The sequence below is a fragment of the Caretta caretta genome, chromosome 18 (genome assembly GCF_965140235.1).
Source record: "Caretta caretta isolate rCarCar2 chromosome 18, rCarCar1.hap1, whole genome shotgun sequence".
NCBI classification, from domain to species: Eukaryota; Metazoa; Chordata; order Testudines; family Cheloniidae; genus Caretta; species Caretta caretta.
Genome location: NC_134223.1, coordinates 7,036,306 through 7,062,353, shown reverse-complemented (window position 1 = coordinate 7,062,353; position 26,048 = coordinate 7,036,306). Strand labels below are relative to the sequence as shown.

At 47.5% G+C, this 26,048-nt stretch overlaps 1 protein-coding gene across 2 annotated transcripts in view; it reads left to right on the top strand.

The window, feature by feature from the left end:
* RCC2 (regulator of chromosome condensation 2) overlaps window positions 1-25,479 on the top strand; it is a 37,079-nt gene extending 11,600 nt beyond the window's left edge. Inside the window, exons 5-14 of one of the 2 annotated variants that reach the window (XM_048824825.2) lie at window positions 6,547-6,690; window positions 7,457-7,588; window positions 9,471-9,559; window positions 11,246-11,360; window positions 13,463-13,629; window positions 16,026-16,206; window positions 16,481-16,586; window positions 18,923-18,995; window positions 20,836-20,913; window positions 22,016-25,479. In XM_048824825.2, coding sequence (XP_048680782.1) covers window positions 6,547-6,690; window positions 7,457-7,588; window positions 9,471-9,559; window positions 11,246-11,360; window positions 13,463-13,629; window positions 16,026-16,206; window positions 16,481-16,586; window positions 18,923-18,995; window positions 20,836-20,913; window positions 22,016-22,120 — 1,190 coding nt within the window. In that variant the 3' untranslated portion in view covers window positions 22,121-25,479. The remainder of the gene's footprint in view (window positions 1-6,546; window positions 6,691-7,456; window positions 7,589-9,470; window positions 9,560-11,245; window positions 11,361-13,462; window positions 13,630-16,025; window positions 16,207-16,480; window positions 16,587-18,922; window positions 18,996-20,835; window positions 20,914-22,015) is intronic. The other variant, XM_048824826.2, reaches the window with a different exon arrangement.
* Window positions 25,480-26,048: the final 569 nt, after the last annotated feature.

Sequence of the window (26,048 nt, the reverse complement as noted above, 5' to 3'; positions counted from 1 at the left end):
CAGCGAGGCAGGGGATTGGGGTGCAGGGGGTGAGGGCTCCGGCTGGGGGTGCAGCTTCTAGGATGGGGCTGGGGATGAGGGGTTTGGGGTGCAGAAGGGGGCTTTGAGGCTACAGCAGGGAGAGTGGACCTCTCTCTCCCTCCCCCCCCTCCCCCCAGCTCTCTCTCCTTGTAGCAGCACCTGGGCTGGGGCTGCAGGATAGGCGCCCCTCGCCCGGCCCCAGTAGGTCCAGGCCGCATCTTCGGGGGGGGCAGGCCAGCGCAGGTTGGTGGCTGGGCTAGCTTGGGGGCGGGGCTTCCCTTCCCTGGCCCCGGCAGGTCCCTGAGCGGGTTCACGGCGCTCATAGGCTGCTGCGCGGCCATGCAGCTTACAGGAAACTTAAGCGATCTAGAATATTTCATGGATGCCGGACAGCTTTCACTCCGGCACTTGTTGGAAAGTTAGGCCAAAGCTCCTGGAACACAGCCCTGCATTAATGTGCCTTTTGCTTTCAATGGCAGCATGTGGGGCAATGCGGAGTGGAAACATTTGAAGTCCTAAACATTCTGAACAAGGGCTGGTCGAGGAGTGAGTTTGCTTCCTCTTTCTCCAGTCTGTGCAATGTGCCTATTCTCAGCCAGCAACAAGTGGGTCTGATCCTCCTGTTGGATACGGGAATCCCTGTATCCTGTAAAGCTGCTAGGGGGACAGGCACTCCTGTTGACTTTTGCAACGCTCCAAAAATTCATGTCCATGGTCGGAATCTAGCCAGAGAGCCATTTGAAGCCAAATCTACGACGTCAGTGCTTTGCTGGGCAGCTCTCTCTGTTATAGTGGTTAGATGACTTAGAGGGCTCCTGTGAGGCATATGGCTTCTTGCTTCTTCATGTGAAGTTATTGAATTCTAGGTGTCTGTATTTGAGGCACTGCTGCTGCAAGAAATTGCAGCATAGCAGATCAATGGCCACTTATTTGTAAAACACCCTTTGATTTATAACAGCCTCTGAATGTTGTCCGTATCTAGCCATGTGGATCACTTATCAGCATGCCTTAGGAAAGAAGAACAGGTGATGAACAAGAGCTTAAAATATTTCTGGTACTTAGAGTTGTTTGGGGCGTGAAATGATAGGAATGCAACAACAGCAAGGTGATTAGACTAAGAAACAATGGTTGCGGACTTGCCCTGATTTGACCATCTGGGGGAAAACTTGTTTTCTAAAATGTTACAAAAAGTGCTGTGGGGGAAAAATGTGTGCTTTTCTTCATTATAAAATGTTTAACGTAATTATGTAACCTTGTAGAGATGTGGAAGAGGTCATGCTTTCTATGAAAGACAACACCAGGATCCAATATATGTACTGATGGCCTGATTTCCAGAGTTGTTTAGCACTTCTGAATATCAGACCAGGCATTCATTGAAATATTCTCTTTAAAGGCTTACTTGTGGAATTGGGCTCTCAGTATCCTGTGAGAATGAAGGACAAAGGCACCTTCTCCACTGACCTTGAGAACTCATAGCCTGTCTGTTATCAGGAGGTTGCCTCCTTGTCTGTACTCACAGTGAGCTCTTTGTTTGGCCTCTCACTTAAAGGCAAACTGCACCTATTGTGATCAGCTCAGTAGTCTAGATGTTCAAAGGAAAAAGCATTTCTTGCTCTGGAAAATTAGGAAATGTTTGGATTTTTTAAAATCTGTAATTAGTTAGTGTTTCTGAACCTTGGACTGAAGACTGCCATCAGAGGAGGATGATGCAGTGTTTAGAGCACTAGCCTAGGGCTTGAGAGACCTCTGCTGTGCCACAGACTTCCTGTGACACCTTAGGCAAGTCACTTAATCTCTCCGGGCCTCAGTTCTGTGTCTGTACAATGGGGATAAAAGCCCTGCCCTTCCTCATGTGGGGGATGGGGTTGTGAGGATACATGCGTTAAAGGTTGGGATGCACTCAGATACTGTGATAACAGCGGCCATAAAGTGTCCCAGAATAGCTAGATCCTGCTGATGTTCAGTGATGCTAACGGCGTGGAGAGCCCTGTGGGTTAGACCTTCCAATAATGGCTTGCCAAACCGTCAGAACTCTGCTATTCAAACAAACGACTGATTTTTCAGACTGCTAAATGAACATCAAAATGGGTTTATAGTCTTTGGAGTGTAGGGATCTGCAAAGCCAAGGTCACATGACGGCACCTTTCAGCGAGGTGGCTGCCTCCAGTAGGCTCAAACATGACAATTGTTGCTAAGCATTTATAATATTAACAATACCTCGCTTTTATCTAGCATGTCTCATCTATGTACCTCAAAGTCCTTTACAAAGGAGATCGGGATCATTATCCCCATTTTACAGATGGGGAAACTGAGGCACAGAGAGCGGGGGAGGGGAAGTGACCTGCCCAGGGCCACCCAGCAAGTCAACGGAAGAGTCAGGAATAAGACCTGGGTTCTCCTGAGTCCCAGTCCAGCACTCTGTCCGCAGTGTAACTTTTCTTGCCATTGATTCCTGGTAACAAGTGATTCTTATCCTGTGGAGTCAGACGGTTGGACTGAGTAAAATCAGCATAACCTTCTGTTGTTGTTGTTTATCTCCATGGTAGTGCCTAGTGGATCCAACCAAGATAACAGCCCAGTTTTGCTATGTGCTGTACAGACACCTAGTACGAGACATCTCCGCTGTGAAGAGCGTACAGTCTAAATGGAGGAGTCAGACAAAGGATGGAAAGGGAAATGGGGCAGAGGGAGGTGAAGCAACACTTGCCCAAAGACACGCAGCACATCAGCGGCAGAGCTAACAATGGAACCCAGATCTCCTTAGGTCCTAGTCTAATGCTTCTCCATCTAGACCATGCTACCTTGATTCTAAATCTTTTGTTACCATTTTGACTATTGTACTGTCTCTAGAGCCTCCGAGCTGAGACCAGTTGAGATGTTCAAAGTCAGTTAGGGCAGGGTTTCTCCACCTGTGGGTCGGGACCCAAAATCGGGTCTCCAGAATGTTTCCCAGGGTCGCTTGGCAGCTCCTTTGGCCCCTGTCCCATGAGGGTGGCTGGGCTTGCCTCCCTGCTCCAGGCAGTGCAGCCCCTGGGGTCCAAGTGCCACTTGGGTTTGGCCCAGCTGTCATGATGATGGAATCTGGGTAGGTCAAATTTGAGTGAGTGGCACTGCAACCCCATGAGCCAGGTCACCAAGGGGGCCAAACTTGAGCGGTGCTACAACCCCAGAGGTTGCAACACCCGGAGCAGAGAGCCAAGTCCAGCCAGCCCCACAGCACAGTAGCCACCACTATGGGGTGAGTGCCGGGCAGGATCTGCCAAAAACCACCCCAGGGCCTCTCCTCCCGAGATTATTTACTCAGTTGCGACAGGCCATAACCATTTACAAATGGGTCCTGAGCTCAAAAAGGTTGAGAACCACTAAGTTAGGCGATTTGGGCACGCAGCTCCCACCAAGTTTAACGGGAGTTGTGTAGTTAAATGCACTAGTTGGCTTTGTAAATTTCTAGGGCAGCAATGAACAGACATCCTCCAGCCCAGTTAGTCAGAACAGTTAGTGCAATTCAGTAGACACTGACAGATGTAAGCCATACCAGAGGGAATTAAAAACCACAGTTAAACTGCATTCCAGAGTTGTTAGCAGATACACCCTTTTTAAATGGTGTAAAATAGACCAGTCCTGCTTGATTTCTGTCATCCGAGATAAGCATGTACAAACCACTCCTGTTGTTTCTCTTCTCCACGTTTGGAACCCGCTGGCCATTGCTGCGTATGTCTAGTTTCACTACCCCCGTGGTAAACGGCATCTTGAAATAGAGATGATTCCTCAAATAATTAAAATGGGGGAAAGTGCTTACCTCAGTAATCTGTCAGTCATTCAGCTTCTTTGCATTAATCCAGTCTGCTCTGAGTCCTCTCCCTCCAAAGTGCTCTGTTCAGTGGCATATCCTCTAGTGCTAGTGTGGTCCCTTACGGTATCCCACCACTTATTCTTGTCGGCCTCTTTCTTTTTTCCTTCAATCTTGATCTGTGGGACTCTCATAGCTAGATGTTATTAGGAATGCACTTTACCTGTCCAAACCATCTGAGCCTGCATTCCCTCATTTTTTTCACTGTTACTTTGAGCACATCTCTACGATGCACGTTCCTCCCGTGGTCTTTCTTGTTTACACCATTTATCCATCTTAACTTCTTGTGGAACAGATTGTTTGCTCATGTTTCTTCTGTTGCGTAACACTGAGTATTTGGTATTTGTGAAACACCATTTGATTTTTAACAGCCTCTGAATGTTGTCAGTATATAGCTATGTGTATCAGCCAGACATTTAAAACTGGATGGACCACCGTTTTTTAGACTTTCCCTTTAATCTTACTGGTATCTTCCTGTCACATACGACACCACATCTCTCTCTCCATGTGAGCTGGGTTTTATTATCCTACTTCTAATTTTGTCCTCCGTTTCCCCATTTTCCCAGAATCTGGATCCCAGATACTTGAAACTTTGTATTTTTGGTATTGTCTGCCCATCTGGTTTCAAGGATAATTCTTCAGTGTTCATATTACTGAAATTACACATCATATATTCTGTTTTTCCTCTGTTAATTTTGAGCCAATGTCTCTCCGGCACATCTCTGTATTCATCAATATCCTCTTCTATGCAGTGAAGAGAAAGATAGTTTCGAATATCCTCTGCAAATAACATGTACCAAGGTGCCTCTTTCTGAGAGTATCCAGGGCAAGTATAGACAGCATCCTCATCATTCAACGTTTGTAGCTAAAACAGACAGACATAATAATTACAGGTTTCAGAGTAGCAGCCGTGTTAGTCTGTATCTGCAAGGAGAACAGGAGTACTTGTGGCACCTTAGAGACCATCAAATTTATTTGAGCATCAGCTTTCATGGGCTACCGCCCACTTCATCGGATGCATAGAATGGAACATATAGTAAGAAGATAGATATATAAATACAGAGAACATGAAAAGGTGGAGTAAGAGGCTAATTAATTAAGATGAGCTATTATCAGCAGGAGAAAAAAACTTTTATAGTGATAATCAAGATGGCGCATTTAGACAGTTGACAAGAAGGTGTGAGGATACTTAGCGTGGGGAAATAGATTCAATATGGGTAATGACCCAGCCACTCCCAGTCTCTATTCAAACCCAAGTTCATGGTATCTAGTTTGCATATTAATTCAAGCTCCGCAGTTTCTCGCTGGAGTCTGTTTTTGAAGCTTTTCTGTTGCCAAATTGCCACAATTAATAATAATAATAATAATTGGTAGCGGCCATTTTTGCCAACTGCCAGTCTCTAACAAACTCCTCTGTGGTATTCTCAGTCACATTTCACACACAGACTGCAGAGTTTGTGACTAGGAAGCCCAACAAAAAAATGCAAGTTCTGCAGTGCTTTGCACACTTATAATGCTTTCAACTAATGAATTAAGCCTCATAATACCCCTGTGATGTGGTGGAGGTGTTTTTTAAAAAAATAAAATAAAATACAATGACAAAGCATTTAAAAGTGCATGAAATTGTTTAGAGCCCAAGATATGAGCTTATTGTAAATCTAAATAATACAGTGTCGTAACTACAGTGCTTTGTGGTGGTAGATCATTGGCAAAGAAGGGCTAAAGGCATAAAGGAAGATAGATAGAACAAACAAGATCTAATATGCATAGAGTGGAGTGTATCCATCAGAACTCAGTTTGTAGGTAGTGCACTTCATCAGTCAGAGGCTCTCATTCCTGGTGCTGAATGCCTCAGCTAACATTGAAGTCAGTGGGTGCTTGATATGTTGCAGGATTTAACCCTTTGTTCCTGATGTGTAAAATTGGACAATCTGTAGGTACCCAGCTGGGTGCCGTGAAGCTGAACTCACTGATGTTTGCAAAGCGCTTTGAGATCCCTGGATAGAGATGCTGTATTACAGCCCCGTTATACTTATGGGGAGAATTAAGACATGAAAGATCAAGTGACTCCTGAAGTCATTTGTCATTCACTATTTTCAAGCCTCATTGTGTGGTATGGTCAAAACCACCTAAGTAGGATGCGGGTAATTCGCAACAGTGATTTTAATTGGCTCACTGAGGTCCCCCATTCTTTCTCTAGCTCTGTCGCTTTGTCAGGGTGCCTGTAATTGCTGAGGTTGCTTTGTTGGGTGGTTTTTGGTGTACTTGCCCTCTCAATAGAAATTAGCGGCGTTAATGACTCTGAAAGGTCACAAATCTCCTGCGGTCCTTTCCCTCTTCCTGTCTCATGTTGACAACCAAGACTATCCTGTAGCATGACAGAACACTGAGATGAACGTAAGATGTCAGTGGTCAGCTGGAAGCTGTTTTGGATTTCTGCAACAGCAAGTACATAAAATATAACCATGAATCAGCTGAATGAGGTGAGCTGCAGGAACTACACAGCATAACCCTAAATTTTGGATAAACTCTGGGACAAAACTGAATCCACAAACCTGTTCCTATTTAAGTGGGTTTTCTGTGTGGACAGTGACTTGTTAAGAGATGATTTTAGTGCAGTTGCTGTTGACTTCATGTTATTTGTAAGACTTGTCTGTATTCCGCTTTCTCTACAGTGGCTTACCGTAACCTGGGCCAGAACTTGTGGGGGCCTCACAGGTATGGGTGTCTCTCAGGGATTCAGGTACGGACTGTGGTTTCTGGACCATGTGCAGCTCATAGTCTGCTCATCACCACAGAGGGGAAGCTCTGGAGCTGGGGTGAGTAGTATGCAAAAAGAGTGTGGATCAGTTACCCTTAGATCATGAATCAAGTAAAGATATTGCTGGCATAGAGGAAGGCATTGGTCTCTGCACGGCTCCTAAGATTATCAGCTGCCTGTATCGGAAGTGCTGAAAACGTGGCTCATTCAGAACTAGTTCCTGAAACAGCCTGGCTTCTGCCCTAATTTTGAAGGGATATGTGGAACTAATTTGTACGTTCCCCTAAACTCTTCTGTTAAGTGTTTGAGTCAAATAATCTAGCCTCTTTTCCCAGCTTCCACCAAGCGCACCAAACTTGCCTGGTGTGTCCAAAGAGCTGCCCTTGAAACAGAGTTCAGTGGGGCGGATTAGATCTTTGACAGCTAGTGGGTGACTTGCCCCTTGGTGTATATTGTGAATCCCGAGGAGACTAGTTCAGATGCACTAAACGGCAGTTCTCCACCTTTTCCATATCATGTCTCCCACGCTTCAACTGGCAAAGCTTCAAGGCAGCCATCAGGAAAGGAAGTATGGTCACGCCCCTTCGAGACATGTTGCTATCCCCAGGTTAGGAACTCGTACAATAGGCAAGCTCTGCTTGGGAAGGATGGAGGAGTAGATAAAGCTCAAAGGGTTGTTTCTCCTAGTGTGAGGCCTGGTCACACTGAGAGGGGGTACAATGCAATGAGCAGGAAGAGGGATTGGAGTCTGTAGTATGTTCTTCTTTAATTTTAAAGGTCATCACCTGCTCATGCGTGTTGTTTGTGTGCACACTTCTCTCTAGGTCGTAACGAGAAAGGGCAGCTGGGGCATGGAGATACCAAGCGTGTGGAGGCTCCAAAACTCATTGAAGTTCTCAGCAACGAGGTGATCGCGTCAGCAGCTTGTGGACGGAACCACACGCTCGCTCTGACGGGTACGGGAGGCTGCTGGGAAAGAGGAATTGGGCTTGGGCTATCAATCTCCCTACAGGACCCTGCAGAATACTGGGGCATACAGGGAACTGGTGCATCAAATACTGATCCTCAGGAAATGCACCTGGGAATGAGAGAGAGAGAGCACCTCGGGATCAAAAGACTTAAGGGTGAAATCCCAGTCCCATTGAAACAACACATGCATTACCTTCAATGGAGCCAGGATAGCACCTTAAGATTCCATCTCCCACTGCCACCTAGCCCTAGGTCATCAGAAGTGGATAGGGTCTTGGAAGCAGTACATTCAGCCCCTGGTGAGTAGCGGACGCCTTGGCTTGTGAAGGGATGCAAAGGGAGTCCTTGGCCGAGAGCTGTGCTGCAGGGTCTTGTGGTCAAAGGGATCCTAAAGAATATGAAGGCTATTGAAAATGGTCTCAGTCTTACTCCACTTCTGAAACTTCCGTCACTGGGCATGAAAGGAAAAGATACTTGAGGTTTGTCTGCGTGGTTCAGCAGTCTGGACTACGGGGGTGTGAATTGTAGAGGGCTCTAAATGCCCATGGTAGACCCTGCTGGCACAACGATACCTAGTGTGTATTAATGTTTCAAGTGGGACTACATTAGTACCTTTTAATTCACGCCAGCGGTGTCTACATGGGGCAATTAGAGTGACCCATATGAGCGTGCTCTACGTTTCATACCACAGTGAAACGTAAACAAGCCCTTCGTCTTGCTATTTAGAGCGTAAGGCATGGCCGCCTGTGCATGGCCCCTCCTGCAGATGACTATCTCAATAGCAGTGCTATAAAATGGTGATTATGCCGCCTTGTTGCTAATTTCTCTTACTGTGATACATTCCTTCTCTGGGCTGGGCTGTACTACAAAGTTACATCTGCTTAACTACATTGCTCAAGGCTGAGAAAAGTTTCATGCCCTGTGTCATGTAATGAAGCCAACTTTAGCCCCGGTGTAGATGCTGCTAGGTCGATAGTTCTTCCATCAGCCTAGCTACTGCCGCGGAGAGGTGGATTTGCTGCAGTGACCGAACAGCCCCTTCCGTCGCTGTTGTCAGTGTCTACGTGCTACAGTGACTCAGCCGCACTGTTGAAGCCTTTCTAGTGGAGACCTAAGATTCTGGATGGCTTAAAGCTTATCTGTGTGGGGGCCTGGCCTTCACTTAAAAGTTAGGCTGACATAAGTACGTAGATCAGGGCTGTGAAAAATCCATCCCTGTGTCCGGAATTTGGTGACCTGATCCCCGCACAGTAGATGTAGCTGTGTTGATGGAAGAATGCTTCTGTGGACGTAGCTACTGTTGTTCGGGGAGGTTGTGTCTGCACTGATGGGAGGAAAACCCCAGTGTGGCAGCGTAGGCAGTGTCTACACTATAGGGTTAGGCCAGCATATCTATGGCCACAAAGCTATGCCAGCATAGTTCCCGCATACATCTATGCTACAGAAGCACCCAGGAAAGTTAATCCAAATTAACTAAAGCTGTGAATTTAAAGTGGATTTGTTAAACTGCTGTGTGGATGCTCTTATTCAAAATTAAAGTGGCATTAGAAGGGAATTAAGACAAACCAAATTAAGGCCATGTTAATTCCGAATAAGAGTGTCCACACGGGTTTAATATGATTTAGCTAATCCACATTCAAAGTCACTAAAGGTGTGAATTTTAAATAACTTTCTTGAGTGTCCCTCTGTAGACAACCGTAATGTTTGTTATGGGGCAATATGCTTTAATTTAGCATGGTGCATTGGAATGACCATCTCCATTCTGTGTTAATGGTTTTCCAGCAACTCTGCATTAACATGGAGGTTTAAACTTCTCCCTTAACTGCCACCCCTCCTCCTTCCCCTGCATTTGTTTCCCTCTTGTTCCAGAGAGTGGCTCTGTATTTGCGTTTGGAGAGAACAAGATGGGACAGCTAGGTCTCGGCAATCAGACAGATGCAGTTCCAAGTCCCACTCAGGTACTTCTAACGCTCTTCTTTGGGTTCCTCTGTCAGTCAACAGGTTCCTTAATTTCTCACGTCCTGGCTACCGCACTGGTGTCCATTTTGGGGCCATATTGATCCTTAAAGCCAAATTGCTTGGACCTGGTTCCAGTAGGAGGAGCGAAGGTCGGGGGAGACATGGAATCTTCATCCAGAACAAAAATTCTGCCTTATATTTCCTTCTGTTTGTTATTTACTGACTTGGAAAATAAATAGACAAAATACATGATGTGATGCTATTTGCTGGACCAGTGGAAAAGCCCCATCCAAACTGAAGATTATACAGTGTTACCTGAGTCAATTTAAACCTGATGTCAGATTGGTACTGGCTAACATGGCTTACCTGGCCAATGTGGATAGTCCAGACCATTTTAAAGCCATGCTCTAGATTAGCTCCCTATGTAGTCTAGAACATAAATTATAAAGCCAGAAGAGGCCAGAGTGATCATCTAGATCCTCCCGTAACTTTTAAACATGGTTTTAAAATGTTGGTTTCCCCTCAATGGCCAGGCAATCCAGTGTTCAAACAGCTCAGCTGCTAGATTGGTCCCTGGTGTGGCTAGGGACTCAGAGCATCCCATGTGAGTTTTTGGACCGCCATAAATTGAATTTTTGATAGACAGGCTCTCAGATTTTCATATCACAAAGTCAAAACAATGGTCAAATTGGTCGCCCATGGAGGAGATTACCTGTTTCTTAGCCATTCCCATTCTTGTCTTGGAAAGCAAAATGGATCAGGGAGGAGAGCTTTCGCACCTCGGCTTGGAGATTAAACAGAGCCTGCCGCTGCCTTATAATCACTGGGATCCATTCTCTTATGGGTCTGGGCTGAAGACGTAAGAGCCAAAGGGTAGCAAAATATTGCCCCAGTGCATGAAGTAAGTGAAGAGAACATCCAGCTGAGGGCAGAGTGGAAGTTTACCTGAGGAGCTGTCCTAAGAAACGCTTACAGTCTGTCTACACGGGAGCTGGCGGTGCAATTTCCAGCTCGAGTAGATATAACCTACTGTAACTCTGATGGAGCTGAAGTGCTAAAATACAAGTGTAGCCATCGTGGCGCAAGCAGCGGGAGGGGCTAGCCTAGCCACCGGAGAATGTACCTAACAGCTCAGATGGGATTGTATTCAAGGTGGCTAGCCTCTCCCACCAGCTGGCTGCACTTCTGTTTTTAAGATGCTGGCTTGATCAGCGTTAGCGTGGGATGTCTCCTCAAGCCAGAACTTACACCCCCAACTCCAGGGTAGACACTCCCTCAGTTCCTGTTTTCTCCTCCCTTCATATTTCTGTGGGTTACTTATCGAATTGACCATTTCCCAAACCCCGTTTTTCCTCTTCCCCAATATCGGGACAGTTATTCAAATGACAGGCCAGGTTTCTTCAGTTAGGTTTGCACAATTTGGGGTGTAAATTGGTACACACTAAACATAGCCACTTGGTGTATGCAAACGTCCTGCTTCACTGTACATGCAAATACCTGATTTGCCTAGGTAAGTTGGGCCTGGTATTTGCATGTGTGTCAGAAAACAACATTGTGCCCCTTGAAAGCCTAACCATGTATTTGCTCTGTGAGTCAGGCAGTGCTCACTGGCAGCCTAGAAGGGGCACTTGAGTTACTCTGTTTCATCTGTTTCCAAATGCTACTGTTGTCTGCTTCCTTTGTAGATAATGTACAACGGCCAACCTATTACCAAAATGGCCTGTGGGGCTGAATTCAGCATGATCATGGACTGCAAAGGAAACCTCTATTCCTTTGGGTGCCCTGAGTATGGACAGCTGGGTATGGTGGTTTATTTTTAAAGGACTATCTAGTTTTAATGACAGCTGACTTAAAATCCTGCCTGAGACAGCCACCAAGTTTTTTGTAGACTGGCATGTTGATATAATCTAAACAATAATGGGGGGGGCCAGGCACATCTTATCTCAGTCCCCTTCCAGAGGGGATGGTGGCCTTGTGTTTAAAGCCTACAATCTGGCTTCTCTTCTCTCTGCTCTGTTTGTATGACATTGGCCAATATGCTTCTCCTTTCTATGCCTCGGTTTCCCCAGGTATACAATGAGTGCTTCTACGCTGCCTCACATGGGGGTGGTGAGGCTTAATTTGCCAATATTTGTAAAGTGCTTTGGAGAGCCCCTGATGGAAAGGGAGAGAGAAATGCAAGGCGGCGCTGTTACAACAAAACGAAAGCCATTGCCCCTGGAGTGTCTATAAACCCCCATCATTTGGATTGCTAGACTGTGTAGTCTGTCGTTTCTGTGGCGCTGACAATATGCCACTGTGCATCCAGGCAGCGTGTTAAATTATGCATGAGCTGTACTTTGTCTGGTTAATGTCTAGTAGCTGTGATCTACAGAGCAGGGAGTGCACATGCTTTCCTGCAGTAGAAGCTTTGATGCAGCCACGGGGTGCATCTTCTTGGAGGGTGGTGAGGATTTCCTGAGCAGGCTTGAAGGGTCTGCGAGTATGTCTGCACTGCAGAAAAAGACCGGTGGCTGACCCAGGTTAGCTGACTCTGGCTTCCGGGGCTATAAAATTGCAGTGTAGATGCTTGGGCTGGATCCCAGGCTCTGAGGCCCCAAGCAGGGTGGGGGAAGAGTCTCAGAGCTCAGGCTGCACCCTGAGCCTGAATGTCTACACTACAATGTTTAGCCCAGGAGTGGGCAAACTACAGCCCGGGGGCTGCATCCGGCTCTTCAGATGTTTTAATCCGGCCCTCGAGCTCCCACCAGGTAGCGGGGTCCCAGACTTGCCCCACTCCGGCGCTCCAGCCAGGGAGCTGGGTCGGGCGCTTGCCCCGCTCTGTGCGTGCCATGGCTCCATGCGGCTCCCGGAAGCAGCAGCATGTCCCCTCTCCAGCTCCTACACTAGGGGCAGCCAGGGGGCTCCACATGCTGCCTCTGCCCCAAGCGCCGCCCCCGCAGCTCCCATTGGCTGGGAACTGAGGCCAATGGGAGCTGCGAGGGCAGCGCCTGTGGACGGGCAGCACACAGAGCCGCCTGGCTGCACCTCCGCATAGGAGCCGGAGAGGGGACAAGCCGCTGCTTCCAGAAGCTGCTTGAGGAAAGCGCCGCCCGGAGCCTGCATCCCTGACCTCCTCCCGCACCCCAGCCCTGATCTCCCTCCCACCCTCCAAACCCCTCTATCCCAGCCCAGAGCACCCTCTTGCACCTCCAACATCTCATATCCAGCCCCACCCCAGAGCTTGCAGCCCCCACTGGAGCCCTCACCCCCTCCCAACCCCCAATTTAATGTGCATTCATGGCCTGCCAAACAATTTCCATATCCAGGTGTGGCCCTCAGGCCAAAAAGTTTGCCCACCCCGATTTAGCCCCATGAGCCCAAGTCAGTTGACCTGGACTCTGAGACTTGGTGCCGTGGGTTTTTTATCGCAGTGTAGACATACCATGACGTGCTGGAGGTGCAGTTTCCTGACAAAATGGGAAATGACATTAAATTGCCTGTAGAGGAAATCCGGTGGAAATCCTTTATAAATGGGAAAAGCTCCAGGAATAGCTGCAAGGAATTCCTCCTCCTTTCCCCTTAATGAGAGGGGAAGCGCTTTTGGGAGCTCTGTTCTGTGTTTGTACTGTGCTTAGCGCAATGGGGGCCCGGGTCATGACTAGGGCTCCTAGGTGCTACTGCAGTACATGTAATAATGTCTGTATGTAGTGAGAAGTATTCCATACCTCCCTTTTCAGAGGGAGTCAAAGGTTAGCAAAGAAACTGTTACCCTGATGAGTGTAGTAACTTAGAGTGGTGATCCTATCCCATGGGTCATGGGATGTCTCTTCAAGAGGGTTCCTGCTGAGTTACTGAGTGGTGTGGGCCAGGGTACCGGCCACGCAGAGTTCCTTTTCACATCTGTCTTTGCCCTACAACAGGACACAATTCCGATGGGAAGTTCATCGCCCGTGCTCAGAGGATAGAGTACGACTGTGAGCTGGTGCCCCGTCGCGTTGCCATCTTCATCGAAAAGACAAAAGATGGGCAGATCCTTCCTGTCCCTAACGTGGTCGTGCGAGATGTGGCCTGCGGTGCTAACCACACGGTAAGGCTGGGATTTCACCTGGCAGTCTGAAGCACTGTCCGCAGTAGTGCTCCTTAAAGAAACCGATTCCCTATCTAGCGATGCTCAGTGTTCAGTCATTGGGATTCTGCTGGGATTTGACAGAAATTGATTTGATGAGTTCCCCCTCAATGTGCTGTACCTTCCACATGTAGTTAAATCACTCCCGGTGACTGGCAGTTATGTAGTCTCTAAAAATGACTTTCGTTCGTGCTGGATTCTCAGTAATAGGCACAGAGCTGCTCTGAACAGATCTGGTCATGTGCCAAGAATTTTCTGAGTTCCAGGAGTTTTGGGTTCGGAATCTTGGTTTGTCCCACCTCTAACCAGAAGTCGCACTCGACCTCGTTGAAAACCTTCCCTCAGGTTTATCCTCCGAGGTGTTAAAGCCTTCGGTGCTTTCTCTTCACTCCTTTCCATGAGCTCTATCTAAGGGCATGCCGACACTCGGGCCTGGGGTTTTATTCCAAGCTTGAAGAGGCCTACTCCTGCTAGCTGGGATTGATTGCGCTGGGGCGTTAAACATAGTGTAGTTGCAGCAGTGCGAACGGCAGCGCAGCTGGCTGCCCTGAGTACCATAGAGTCCTAGAATCTCAGGGCTGGAAGGGACCTCAGGAGGTCATCTAGTCCCACCCCCTGCTCAAAGCAGGACCAACCCCAACTAAATCATCCCAGCCAGGGCTTGGTCAAGCCTGACCTTAAAAATATCTAAGGAAGGAGATTCCACCACCTCCCTAGGTAATGCATTCCAGTGTTTCACCACCCTCCGAGTGAAAAAGTTTTTCCTAATATCCAACCTAAACCTCCCCCACTGCAACTTGAGACCATTACTCCTCGTTCTGTCATCTGCTCCCACTGAGAACAGTCTAGATCCATCCTCTTTGGAACCCCCTTTTAGGTAGTTGAAAGCAGCTATCAAATCCCCCCTCATTCTTCTCTTCCGCAGACTAAACAATCCCAGTTCGCTCAGCCTCTCCTCAAAAGTCATGTGTTCCAGTCCCCTAATCATTTTTGTTGCCCTCCGCTGGACGCTTTCCAATTTTTCCACATCCTTCTTGTAGTGTGGGGCCCAAAACGGGACACAGTACTCCAGTATGTGCCTGTGGTCTCTGATCGGCACATGCTCAGGGCTGCTGGCACATTCTTCTGTTTGTCCTGCTGCAGCTACGCTCTGCATTCGGTGTGCTAGCTAGGAATCCCATCCCCAGCTCCCAAGTGCAGACCTACCCTAAAAGTATGTTCATTCCAGATTTAAGGCTGTAATCCCGTGACTGTGGACTATTTGCAAGGCTTTAGCCAATGGCACAAAGGTTTGATCACAACTTTGTCTTGGTACATGTTGAAACTTCTCTAGGGATAGTTGGAGTCAGACACCTTTTCTTAGAATCGGTAATTCACACAGTGGAAGGATGGGAAATGTGCTAAATCTGCTGACGCTAATCTGTAATATAGGCCGTCGCTTGCACAAACCTTCTGTTTCTCCCTGCCCTGCTTAGGGTTTGAGTCCAATCTTGGTGTAATCAGATTATGATTTTTACTTTGTGTGGGAGGTGTCCTAATCCAATTTGAGTCGTTTGAATCCTTACCATTTAGTGGTTTGAAATGCGTAATCATAGATTAAAAATAATAAACCCCCTCCAAACCTGAAAATCCACTCTGTAATAGCTTGCTGAGAGACAGACGGACTTGTTAAGCAAATAACGGAGGAAAAGATACATGTGTACCCACAGGATGCCTGAAGTATAAATGTCTTTTGCAATTATTGTTGCTGAGACGTTTTATCTGACTGGAGCTGCCATGTGACTTAACCCCTCTAGTACTGGAGGCCACATCTTGGGTGGCAGCTAAATTCTAATTGTTGTGTAAATGCACCAGGCAGAGCCCTGGGATTTTATGGCCCATTGTTGAGTAGCTCTGTATAGAGCAGCACAAAAGCTCTGAGCAGGAATCCTGGGGGAGGTGTCAGGGTCCTCAGCTTGTTTGCTCTTTCTCCAGTTTAATCAATATTGGAGTATGAAATTGACGGAATTACCCAGCTGTCTAGACACCTAGCCCTTTTTGCTTCTGGCTTTATTACTCCAGGAGAGGAGTGGGAAGACATGTGACTTAACAACAATTAAGATAAGAGGGGAAGAATGGAATAGTTGGCAGAGAAAATAGTGGAATGTCCTTGTATTAAATGCATCATCTCAGTGGTTTTAGCCCCTGCAGTGTAGAATTCGCCATAGGTTATCTTTATGCCTCTGATAAGCTGCATTTGGTTGTCTGCCAAGATCTGTAGAGCAGAACGAATAATCCATTCTGCAAATAGCTGCATGGTGGGGAGACATCTTCCTGTGTCTAAACCCAACTGCATGTCACCATCTGTCCCTTTGCAGCTTGTTTTAGACTCCCAGAAGCGTGTGTTCTCCTGGGGCTTTGGCGGCTACGGCCGGCTGGGCCATGCTGAGCAGAAGGACGAGATGGTGCCACGGCTGGTCAAGCTCTTTGACTTCCCGGGCCGTGGGGCAGCTCAGATCTACGCTGGCTACACCTGCTCCTTTGCTGTCAGCGAAACAGGTCAGTTGCCCCGTCTTTCTTTGCAGATGGGCCTTGGCATAAAGCCATCATTCCCCACAAAGTCTGTCTTGTGAGAGCCATGCTCCAATAGACAGCCTTTGTCTCCATTCAGGGAGAGCTCACTTATGAATCTTCCCGGTATCTTTAAAACAAAACCTGGAGTGATTGACCAGCATGTGCTATAGCGTCTGTGCATGTGCATTTCAAAGGGATTTCTGTGTCCGAGAATATCTCCGAGTCTGATGTTGGTTGGTTTGTTTGCTCTGTTTTGCAGGTGGCCTGTTTTTCTGGGGAGCCACAAACACCTCCCGTGAGTCAACCATGTACCCCAAAGCTGTGCAGGACCTCTGTGGCTGGAAAATCCGCAGCTTGGCCTGTGGGTAAGTGACCGCTCCTGTCCCCAGAAATGAGGAGGTGGGAACCGTTGCCCACAGCTTGCCTGAATGACATTGTAGAAAAGTGCTGTTAGCTGGCAGATCCAAGGACAGAAGGGGCTGACAGTAGGAGCAGTGAATCTGGCCCCTTGAAGTGGCTCTTCCTGACTAGTTATATTTACAGACACAGAGATCTGATTCGATTATCCAGGGCTTGGGTCCAGCTCTGCTTGGTGGATCCAGGTAGTGGTGATGAGTTTGTTTGTTTGGTTTTTGACCCTGTGCTAGCGGAAAACCTGCTGGATACATAGGGTGAGTATTCTTAATAGCAGTAGAAAAGGAAGGGAGGTCTGAGGCCTGGTTAAAGCAAGGGTGGAGGGAAATGGCCCACGATAAATGAATGTCTGGGTGCAACTATCTCCTCCTAGAAAAGGCTTGTTGCCTTGCCCTGTGCTGGGAGGGAGCTGACGACGTCTTTGTTTAGATTCATGAGGAAGAGTGGAGAACCCATCATGGGATGTCTGACCTTCCAGTTCCTGCTCTGGGGTTGGGATGATGGGTTTCGTGGGGGGTTGTATGGTTGCTGCAGTCAGTTGAGCGTGGGGGAGAAACTGTCAAATCTTTGAGAGACCAGGTGGGTGAGGTAATGTCTTTTATTGGGCCATCTTCTGTTGGTGAGAGAGACCAGCTTTGGAGCTACACAGAGCTTCTCTCCCAACAGAAGTTGGCTCTGTAAAGATATGACCTCTCCCACCTGGTCTCTCTAATATGCTGTGACCAACAAGGCTCCAACACCGCAGGCAAATCTTCAAATCAAGTGATCATTAAACAGGTTTTAATCAGTGTATTCTTAAAATCTCATCCATTCTCCGGCACTCCTGTGTGTGTGTGGAAGAGGGGGTGCTGTTCAGTGTTTCTAGGTTGCTTAGAGGATGCTTCTGCTTGTATTAATGGGAGGTTTGTGAGCAGCATGAGCATTTGATTGGAGGTCAGTGAGAAATAGAATCATTCTATCTCCTCCTCACCTGTTTAAAACCCTCTTTCTCCAGGAATCCTTCCTCCTTGGTCTCCTATCCTCTTCACCCTCTCCCTTATCTGGCCTGTTGTCTCACGCCACACCTATCTTTGTCTTGTCTCTCTGTGACTGCAAGCTCTTCAGAGTGGGGAACATCGGGATCTGTTTGAAAAGTCCCCCTGTAAATATACTGTTACTAATTTTACTATGCTGCAATGAAGAAACCTAGCATGTGACCTCTAAGGGCCCTACAAACTTTGAGAGTAAATCTTTACACTGTGACTTAAAGATTTCTTTCCCCACTCTCTCGATCCAGGCATTCCCCTGCATGTTCTTCTGTCGCTAAAAAGCAAGCAACTTCTGATACATGGATGTTCATTCAAATGAACATCGATCTCTGACTTGCCTGACTTCTGTTGGAGTAGGAGCATAGTATTAGTAGACATGGGAAGGGAATCTCTTTAAGACCTAATGTTTGTTCAACCTCTCCTTGATTTTCTGTTAGGTTTTTATCTTGAGTATGTTACAGGGCTTCTCTCAACAAATTTAGGCCACCAACTCTTGCTGGTGGTGGCTCTGACAAACTCGGCTCTCTATCCCTGCTTCCCGTGCCCTTCAGTGAGAGCCTGGCCCAGGGAAGGCGGGTCAGGAACTCACCTGCCACCTGCAGAGTTGCAGGCTCCTCATGTCCCAGCCGGGTGGGAGCAGGGTAGCTGCCCAGGGGACTGTTCTTGGGACCGAATGCCATAGCTGACGAGCCACCTCCAGCGCTGTGCACACTGGCCCCATGCATCTCCAGAGGCACTGCCCAGAGCCCCCGAAGAGGCTGGGTGGTGCAGGGTGCTGATCCCCGCTGGCAGGGTCAGCACAAAACTAAGGCAGTGCTTCTCGCTGCCCTTGGTAACCGCTATTCAGGAGCAAGAGCTGGGCGGGGCAGGGAGGGGGCGCTGCTTTGCCCCAATCTCTGCCAATGCTTGGGAGGCTGTCGTGGCCACACACAAACTCCGCTGGTGGACACGTTTGAGAAACGCTGCGTTCGGGAATGAATAGTTATGGGGCTCCATTTTGAGGCGGGCCTCTGACTTCAGTGGGGCTCCACAAGGATCCACCCATCCAAGCCAGGTGCAGCTGGATCAGGCCTTGCAGCACTTTGGAAAACAGCTGGACCAGGGTTTGCATCTGAGGAAGAAAGCATCCAAAAATACTTGGGGAAATTCTCTTCTGATACCAAGCGGCCAGTTGGCATGGGAAACGAAAAAATGGGGCTGCCGGGGGGCGGGCGTGAAGGCAGATCATGTAGCAGTAACAGCCTGTGTACCTGTTTCAGGAAGAGCAGTATTATAGTGGCTGCAGATGAGAGCACAATCAGCTGGGGCCCATCTCCGACCTTCGGTGAACTGGTAAGAAGGCAGCTGTGGACTTGCACAGAAACCCTAGCCAGGCTGGTCCGGTACCAGAGAAGATAAGATTGCAAGCAAAGAGATGGGGAGAAACAGCATTACAAGTGGACTGCTGTAATCCTGTGATCGCTAAATTAGTGGGGTGTTGTATTTTTAAATGGTCACTGTCCTCCTTAATTTAGTTATTAAAGGGAAAAAATTTTTCCTGTAGCACATGTTGAAAAGTTAGCCTGGAAGATGCAATAATAGGTAATTTACACAGAGATGAAGTGCTACACAGAAACGTACCTTTCTGCTCACTCCTACACACACAACTACGCCAAGTATTCTCCCAGAGAAAATTACCAAAATATTCCGAAGTGAATTTTTCTGGAAGCAGGGAGCTTGTGCAGGAGAGAAGGGGAGGAGAGGGATGCGTGGGTGCACTTAACTCATAAACCCAAGTGAGTTCTGTATCTCAGTGAGAACTGGCTTCCCAAATAGCTGGAAACACTCAGCGTTGCCTTGTGCCTAACAACCTCTAGAAGGCAATTGGCTTCACCCTAATGCACTTTTTGTGTCTAATTATCAAATGTTTTATCTCACCACTTTTTTGAGCCCATGTAACAGCCCTTCTATCTCATTCCTTAAGAGCTATTCGAGGGCTGGGGTAGTGTGACATAACTATCTAATATGCACCATTTTCCCAGGGAAATCATAGTTTGACTACTTCCTCTATGCTGGGGTGGCCGAATTGCAGCTTGCGAGCCACATGCGGCTCTTTTACCATTAAAGTGCGGCTCGCGGAGCCCCCCCATTTTCACCTACCAGACTGGGAGCGGGGAAGCTCAGGACCTCTGCCTTGCAGCAGGGTGGTGCAGAAGGGGCTTCTGCCCAGTGGGGAGGGGGGTCTTGAGGCTTCAGCCCTGTGGGGCACACCTGCCAGGGCTCGGGGCTTCAGCAGCAGCAGGAGCAGGGTTGAATGCCCAACCTCCAGCTCCCGGCAGGTGTGCCCACGCTCTCAAACTTCTGAAGAGTGTTGTATGTGGCTCGGGGGGCCAGTAAATTTGGCCACCCCCGTGCTATACTTTTGTATGGTGACTGTATATCTGCCTTCTTGGTTCGAATTCTCAGTGTCCCAAGTGACTGGGGTAGAGCTAGACTGCTTGTGACTCTGGATTTCTCTGTGCGTGCATTGCAGTGTTTTGAATTTTCAGTGGTTTCAAGATTTAGCCACCATATTGGCTTTTTTGTTTCATACTGATTTAGATGTTCTGATCCTTTTTTTTTTTTTTTTTTCTCCTTGACCTATTGATTAGCTGCCTTATCAAAGTCCCATTGCTCATTGCATTTGACTGCTACTCTTAGAAGTTCGGAAAACAAAGTTTCTTTGGCCTGCCTACCCCTTTTCCAAATGAAGCTGAAAATAACATAATTCTGAGTTGTTGGTGAGGTGTCCTTTCCTCATGCCCCAGCATCAATACCCCACTCACATGCTGGCAATCTTGCTTTGGGGATAACATTTTGTTTTCCTCTGCAGAACCATTTTTGTAGGACCAACCAAAAACCCAAGGATTTTATAAAATACAAACTAGAAGCCAGAGCCTTTTTCCTCTTGGTCTTCAGGAAATTTTTTTTGTAATTGCTAGTTCTTCCTGTGTGTCTGCTGCCCTTGCAGGCAGTTAAACCTGCCTAGGAGAATTGCTAACCTCCATACCTTTGGTTATTCCATGGGGCTACTCCAGAAGCCAGTGCAAACCAAGGGAATAGGCTAAATAACACAATCCAGCCTCTTGGACAATGGTTAGATTGTGGTTTACCCTCTGATCTTACAAGTCCCTTTCTGCATTTCTCTTCACAGGGCTATGGAGACCATAAACCCAAGTCCTCTACTGCAGCCCAAGAGGTGAAAACCCTAGATGGAATTTATCCAGAGCAGGTGAGAGCAGACCCAGCAAATAAAAACATGAGCCGTTAGCATAGCAGACAGGATTGCAGCCTGAGAGGCTCATTTCACATCTCATGCTTCTGAAAATCAGTGCCCTATTCATAATCCCGTTCCTCATAATACTCTGCTTTGATGCTTCGAAGCATGGCAGTGAGATCCCTGTTTAACCTCAGGATATTGGGTAACGGGATTGTCCTATGCAAAATACACCAGCAACTGGAGGTGGAGGGAAGTGCAGGGGAGTCTGTTTTCCATAGGTAATGGAAAGGCGTCTGTGTATAGACAGTGTGTAGGTGTCTGTGTATTGCTGCTCTCAGAGAGGACTGCACAAGTAGAAACCTGGCTCAGACAGATTGTTTCTGGGTTGGGTATGTGCCATGTGCATGCACAACAAGTGGGGAGGAGGGCTGTAAAATGGAGTAAAATCCCCGTAGGTGTAGAGTAGACGCTCGTTAATGTTCATTAATCCATTCATTTTAAATCCGCACAGAAATTGACCAGACTCCCTACTCCATCCCTTATGCGGATACCCAAGCAGGGAGATGGTGTCCATCATTCGTGTCACCATGGCGCTCATGATAGATGCAATGAATGTGGTGTGTCAGCAAACCTCTCACAAGGAGTTAGAGGAACGTAGGGATGGGGTGTAGTTTAAATCAAGACTGGATGCTGTTCTAAAAGATATGCCCTAGGAACTAGTCTGACCACCTTCCCCAAAATATATGATCACAATGGTCCCTTCAGGCTTTGGAATCTAGCAATTGTGCGCTTTGCTAGTCCTTGCACATTGTTCCTCCAAAGGTGAGTTATAAGAAGCCACTGATCATAAAAAGACTTGTGGTTTCCCTGGCTCTTACACAGCAATTGTCATCAGTAGAACTCCGTGTGCCTTACAGTCTGATCTGTATCACTACCTCCATTTTATACCTGGGGAAACTGAGGCACCGTCACACAGCAGAGCCGGGACTAGAACCCAATCTCCTGAATCGCAGGCCAGTGCTGTACCCACTAGACCTCCCAACTCGGCAGTTTGTTAGCAATGGAAATCCAGTATAACCTTTAGGGTGGCAAATGCTTTGTTCTGTCTACCCAGGTGGCGATGGGCTACGCCCATTCTTTGGTGATAGCCAGGGATGAAAGCGAAGTGGAGAAAGAGAAACTAAAGAAGCTTCCTGAATATAACCCCCGCACCCTCTGATAAGGCCAGGGCCCCGCGCCCCCCTGCCATGGCAGCTGTCATTTCCAATGTGCACTGGGACCGAAAGAGATTGCAGACCGGCATTGAGACCTGACCGAAGCTTTTTGTTAGCCTTTCCGAGGTTCAATTTTATAAGCGATTCACAGTTTTAACTACCTGTTACTGTATCATTTCCAAAGTGTTCAGTTCTTTTAAACGTTTGACATTTGCTCCTGGCTCACGAGTTCCTATTCCGATGAAAATGGCAGGACCTTTTGGCATATAAACCCCACGTACTTTGGTGAGCAGTGGAACAGCTGCTGACGCATAAGAAGGGCCACATGGCGCTTGTTGCATTGAATTGAGGAGAGTCCCAGTTGCCACTAAGAGCTTGGGGGAAGATTTGGAGAGGCACAAATGGCCGTAAGCACCCAATTCCCATTGCCTTTCAATGGAAGTTAAACCCCTAATAGCCCTGTGTGCCTTTGAAAATCTACCCTGAGTGTCTATGGGGCCATCTCTTTGGTGAACTGAGGCAGTCAACTGCTGAGATCTCTCTCCAGAATCAAATTTACATTTTCATCTCTCTAGTTTTAATGTGCTGGTCTCTGTTCTGTGTGAGGAGCGTCTGACATAAGCCCCAAGGAGCGGGCATCCAGCTGTGTAACCCCTTGGTAGATTAAGCTGCGGGACTCTGTCTGCCACCTATTTCATGGCTGTTTCATAAGCGTTGACCTTTTTGTGCGATTTAAATTGTTTCCATTCAGATTAAAAACCTCCATCAAGACAAAATCTAGATCAACACATTCAGATAGCACCTGGTGCCTTGGTAGATGGGTACCCCAAAATCTGACACACCTTGGGGCTCGTTTTTCAGCAGAGCACTCACAGCTCCAGTTGAAAACAACAGGATCGGCAGGTGCTCACCCACGCTGAAAAATGAAGCCCTAGGTATGTCAAGTCAGGCATCAAAACCTGTGGTCACTTATGAAAAGGCTGTCACGAGTGGTGCTCCTGAGTGCTGATTGTAAATGAAGTTGATTCAAAGTGAGGTTGATTCCAAGGGTAATTGTGTTTTGTGTGAGGTTTTCATAGCAATTTGCCTCACTGATGTTTTCTTTGAGAGTCTGAAGTCTTCAGAGATGGGGCCTAAATAAAAACCCAGGATTCAAACACCGCTGAATTTGTTGGGGATGGGAGGGTTAGATCAGAACTTTGCAGCCCAGGCCTCTCCCTTTGGTCGGTGAGACATGAGCCTTGATCAAGTAAGTCTTATTTGCCTGCTTAATACGTACTAGACATAAGGAGTCCCACTGCAGTCAGTGGGCTGCTCTGAGCGCATAGCTGAGCATGTGTGTAAGTCTTTGGAGGATCAGGGCCTCTGACAGTAGGGGGGTTAGAATTAGTCAGAAAACAACCCCTCAGCGCTGACATTTCAATAAACGTCTTTTTCCCTACAAACTTGCGGTTTTTTTTACCAGCTCGCTGCAGGCATTCGTTAGGGGATCCTTTGTCTTCCTCCCCTTGGAAATTACTGCCTCCTGCTGACCCATGAACCCTGTCTATACAGTCACATCCAATTCCTCCAAACTGGGTGTTGGAGCAGGTGCTGGGCCAGACTCTGCTGGTGAAAATGGACAGCAGTTCCACCAGCAGGGACTTGGCCCTCGATTTGACTCTTGAGCAGCTGTTGAACCAAATTGGTTTTGCTGGCGGAGAGATGCAAAGAGCTCCCAGCCCTGGACGGTCTGGAGGTTTATTATTTTTCGATTACGATCAGATACCCATCAAAAGTTTCTTCCATTCCAATACTCTGCACTGTCCTGGAGAAACAAAGGTGCCTTTTAACAGAGTGCTCTGCTCTGTCTCCACACAAATGTGAGCATGGCTTTTCCTTTCTCGTTACCCTAGCAAGCTGCACTGATCTCTAGAGGCAACGTTTGCTAGCATCCTGGTACACTGCAGTTCTGGGATTCTTGCAGTACTTACTGCAAAAAACTTTGTTTATTGTGTTTAAAGTAAAAAATTCCTTGAACATGGAAAGCAGCTGGGTGGAGAAGTTCTTCAATTGAGTCTTTGCTTTGCTAGTTTAATAATGTTAGTCAGCCTTTCCCATTTACAGTATTGAGTAAATCCAGTGGCCTCAATCTTAACTGTCTCCTCCCCCTCCCCCCCCCCCTCAAGCCAGGTATCTAGGGCCCATTTGAAAGCCCGATAAATTTAATAGGAGTTTTTTCTATTGACTTCTGTGTTTCCATAGACTTTGGATCAGGTGGATTTCTAGAAAAGTGGGATTTCCCTTGCGATGTCAGACCACAGCAGTAGCCAGCTGCAGTGTCTGCACCTGGTTAATTCTGCATGGAGCAGCACTGAGTGTTTAACGAAACTGAACTGAACTCCTGTTCAACCAGGTGCCTACATGTACAGTTGTTATAAACCACCTTCAAGCAGTGCGGTCGCAATTTTTCCAAAATATCTGACTAATTTTCAGTGCCTGTGTTTATGGGAGGCTAATTTAGTCACCTGGAATTTCTTTTGCTTTGTTTTTTCTCCCCAGATGCACTAGGCACCCAGAGCTCCCATTTGAAATCAATTGTTGTCATAGGCACTCAGTGCTTCTGACAGTGGGCCCCCAAGTGTCTTAAATGGAACACCCTAAATTAGTCAGCCTCAAAGTAAGAGAGATTTGTCCTGAGAATTGAAATCCAGGCCAGAGGTTCTGCTACAATCAAACTCACCTGAGCCTTTTCACCCACATCACCAAAACCTTTGCACCGAGCTACAGTTGCGGCCTGTCTGTCTCTTCTTGGTATAATGCCAAACTCCCGAACAAAAATCTCCTTTCAGACTGTGTCCTTGGCTCACTTACTAGCCCACTAACAGATGCAGGACATGAGCGGACAGAGGTTTGACTTGGCCGTGACCAGTTCCCAAGATATTGGTCTGCAGCACTGGAAATCTCAACTCTTACGGACCCTTTCTGGGGTTGGGAGTTTGCATGCCAGAGGCCAGGTGCCGACTCTCCGTCTGACCTAGTATTAAGCTGTTTCAGCTATTTAAAAAAAAAAAAAAAATTAAAGTAACCTTCACCCAAAAATTATTCAAACCAAAAGGGGCTGAACCTCCCAAGGCAGACAAAGTCCTGCCTGTGGTAGTTTGAAATTAAACATTATTCACGTTCCTCATTAACTTCTCCCCCAGCTGCCTTCTTTGTGCTCTTACCTTGGGAGAGTGAAAGAGAGTCGGAGAAAAAGGATCTTGGAGCAGTTTTTGGTTTAGACGAGATGAAAGGTTCCTGGGTTAGTGCTGTAATTGTATTTTCATGGGGTTTTTTTTATATTTCTTGGAGTAAATGTTTAAATAAACAACATCATTGTGTACATCTTTTGGTTTAGAGGCCTCTGTTGATAGCCTGGAAGTGGGCATGTGTGCTACTCCTCAGTATTTTCCCCCTTCTATTCCCCTGAGTGAATTTACTTGTGAAAAAGATGCCATACTGATAGGAAACCCTTCAAAGTTAATCTTCCTTGCTTGCACCCCTCTCACGACTTAGGGCAGTGGCTCTCAAACTTGTTTGATCATGGGCCCCCCGCCCCCCCCTTGTGTCTGTATTTGTGTGCGCCCCTCCCTCTTGTGCCACACAAGTACATACTGTTCTATGCGCACCGCGTCCTCTGAGGACCTGATTGGCTGGCTGGAGAAATCAGCATTGCTAGTTATTCACGGCTGTGGGTAAAATGTGTGCAGTAAGGTGTCTGTCATGTCTCTCCCCCCCCTCCCTCCCCCCGTCCCAAGCATCTCATCCCCCCCAGTGATGTACCCCCCACCCCGAGAGGGGCTCACCTGCCAGTTTGAGAACCTCTGACCTAGAAGAAGCACTTCCAATCAGAGCTTGGTCTCCTTGGCCCAATCAGTCTCTGGCCTCTGCTGAAACTAGCAAGGGTGCCAA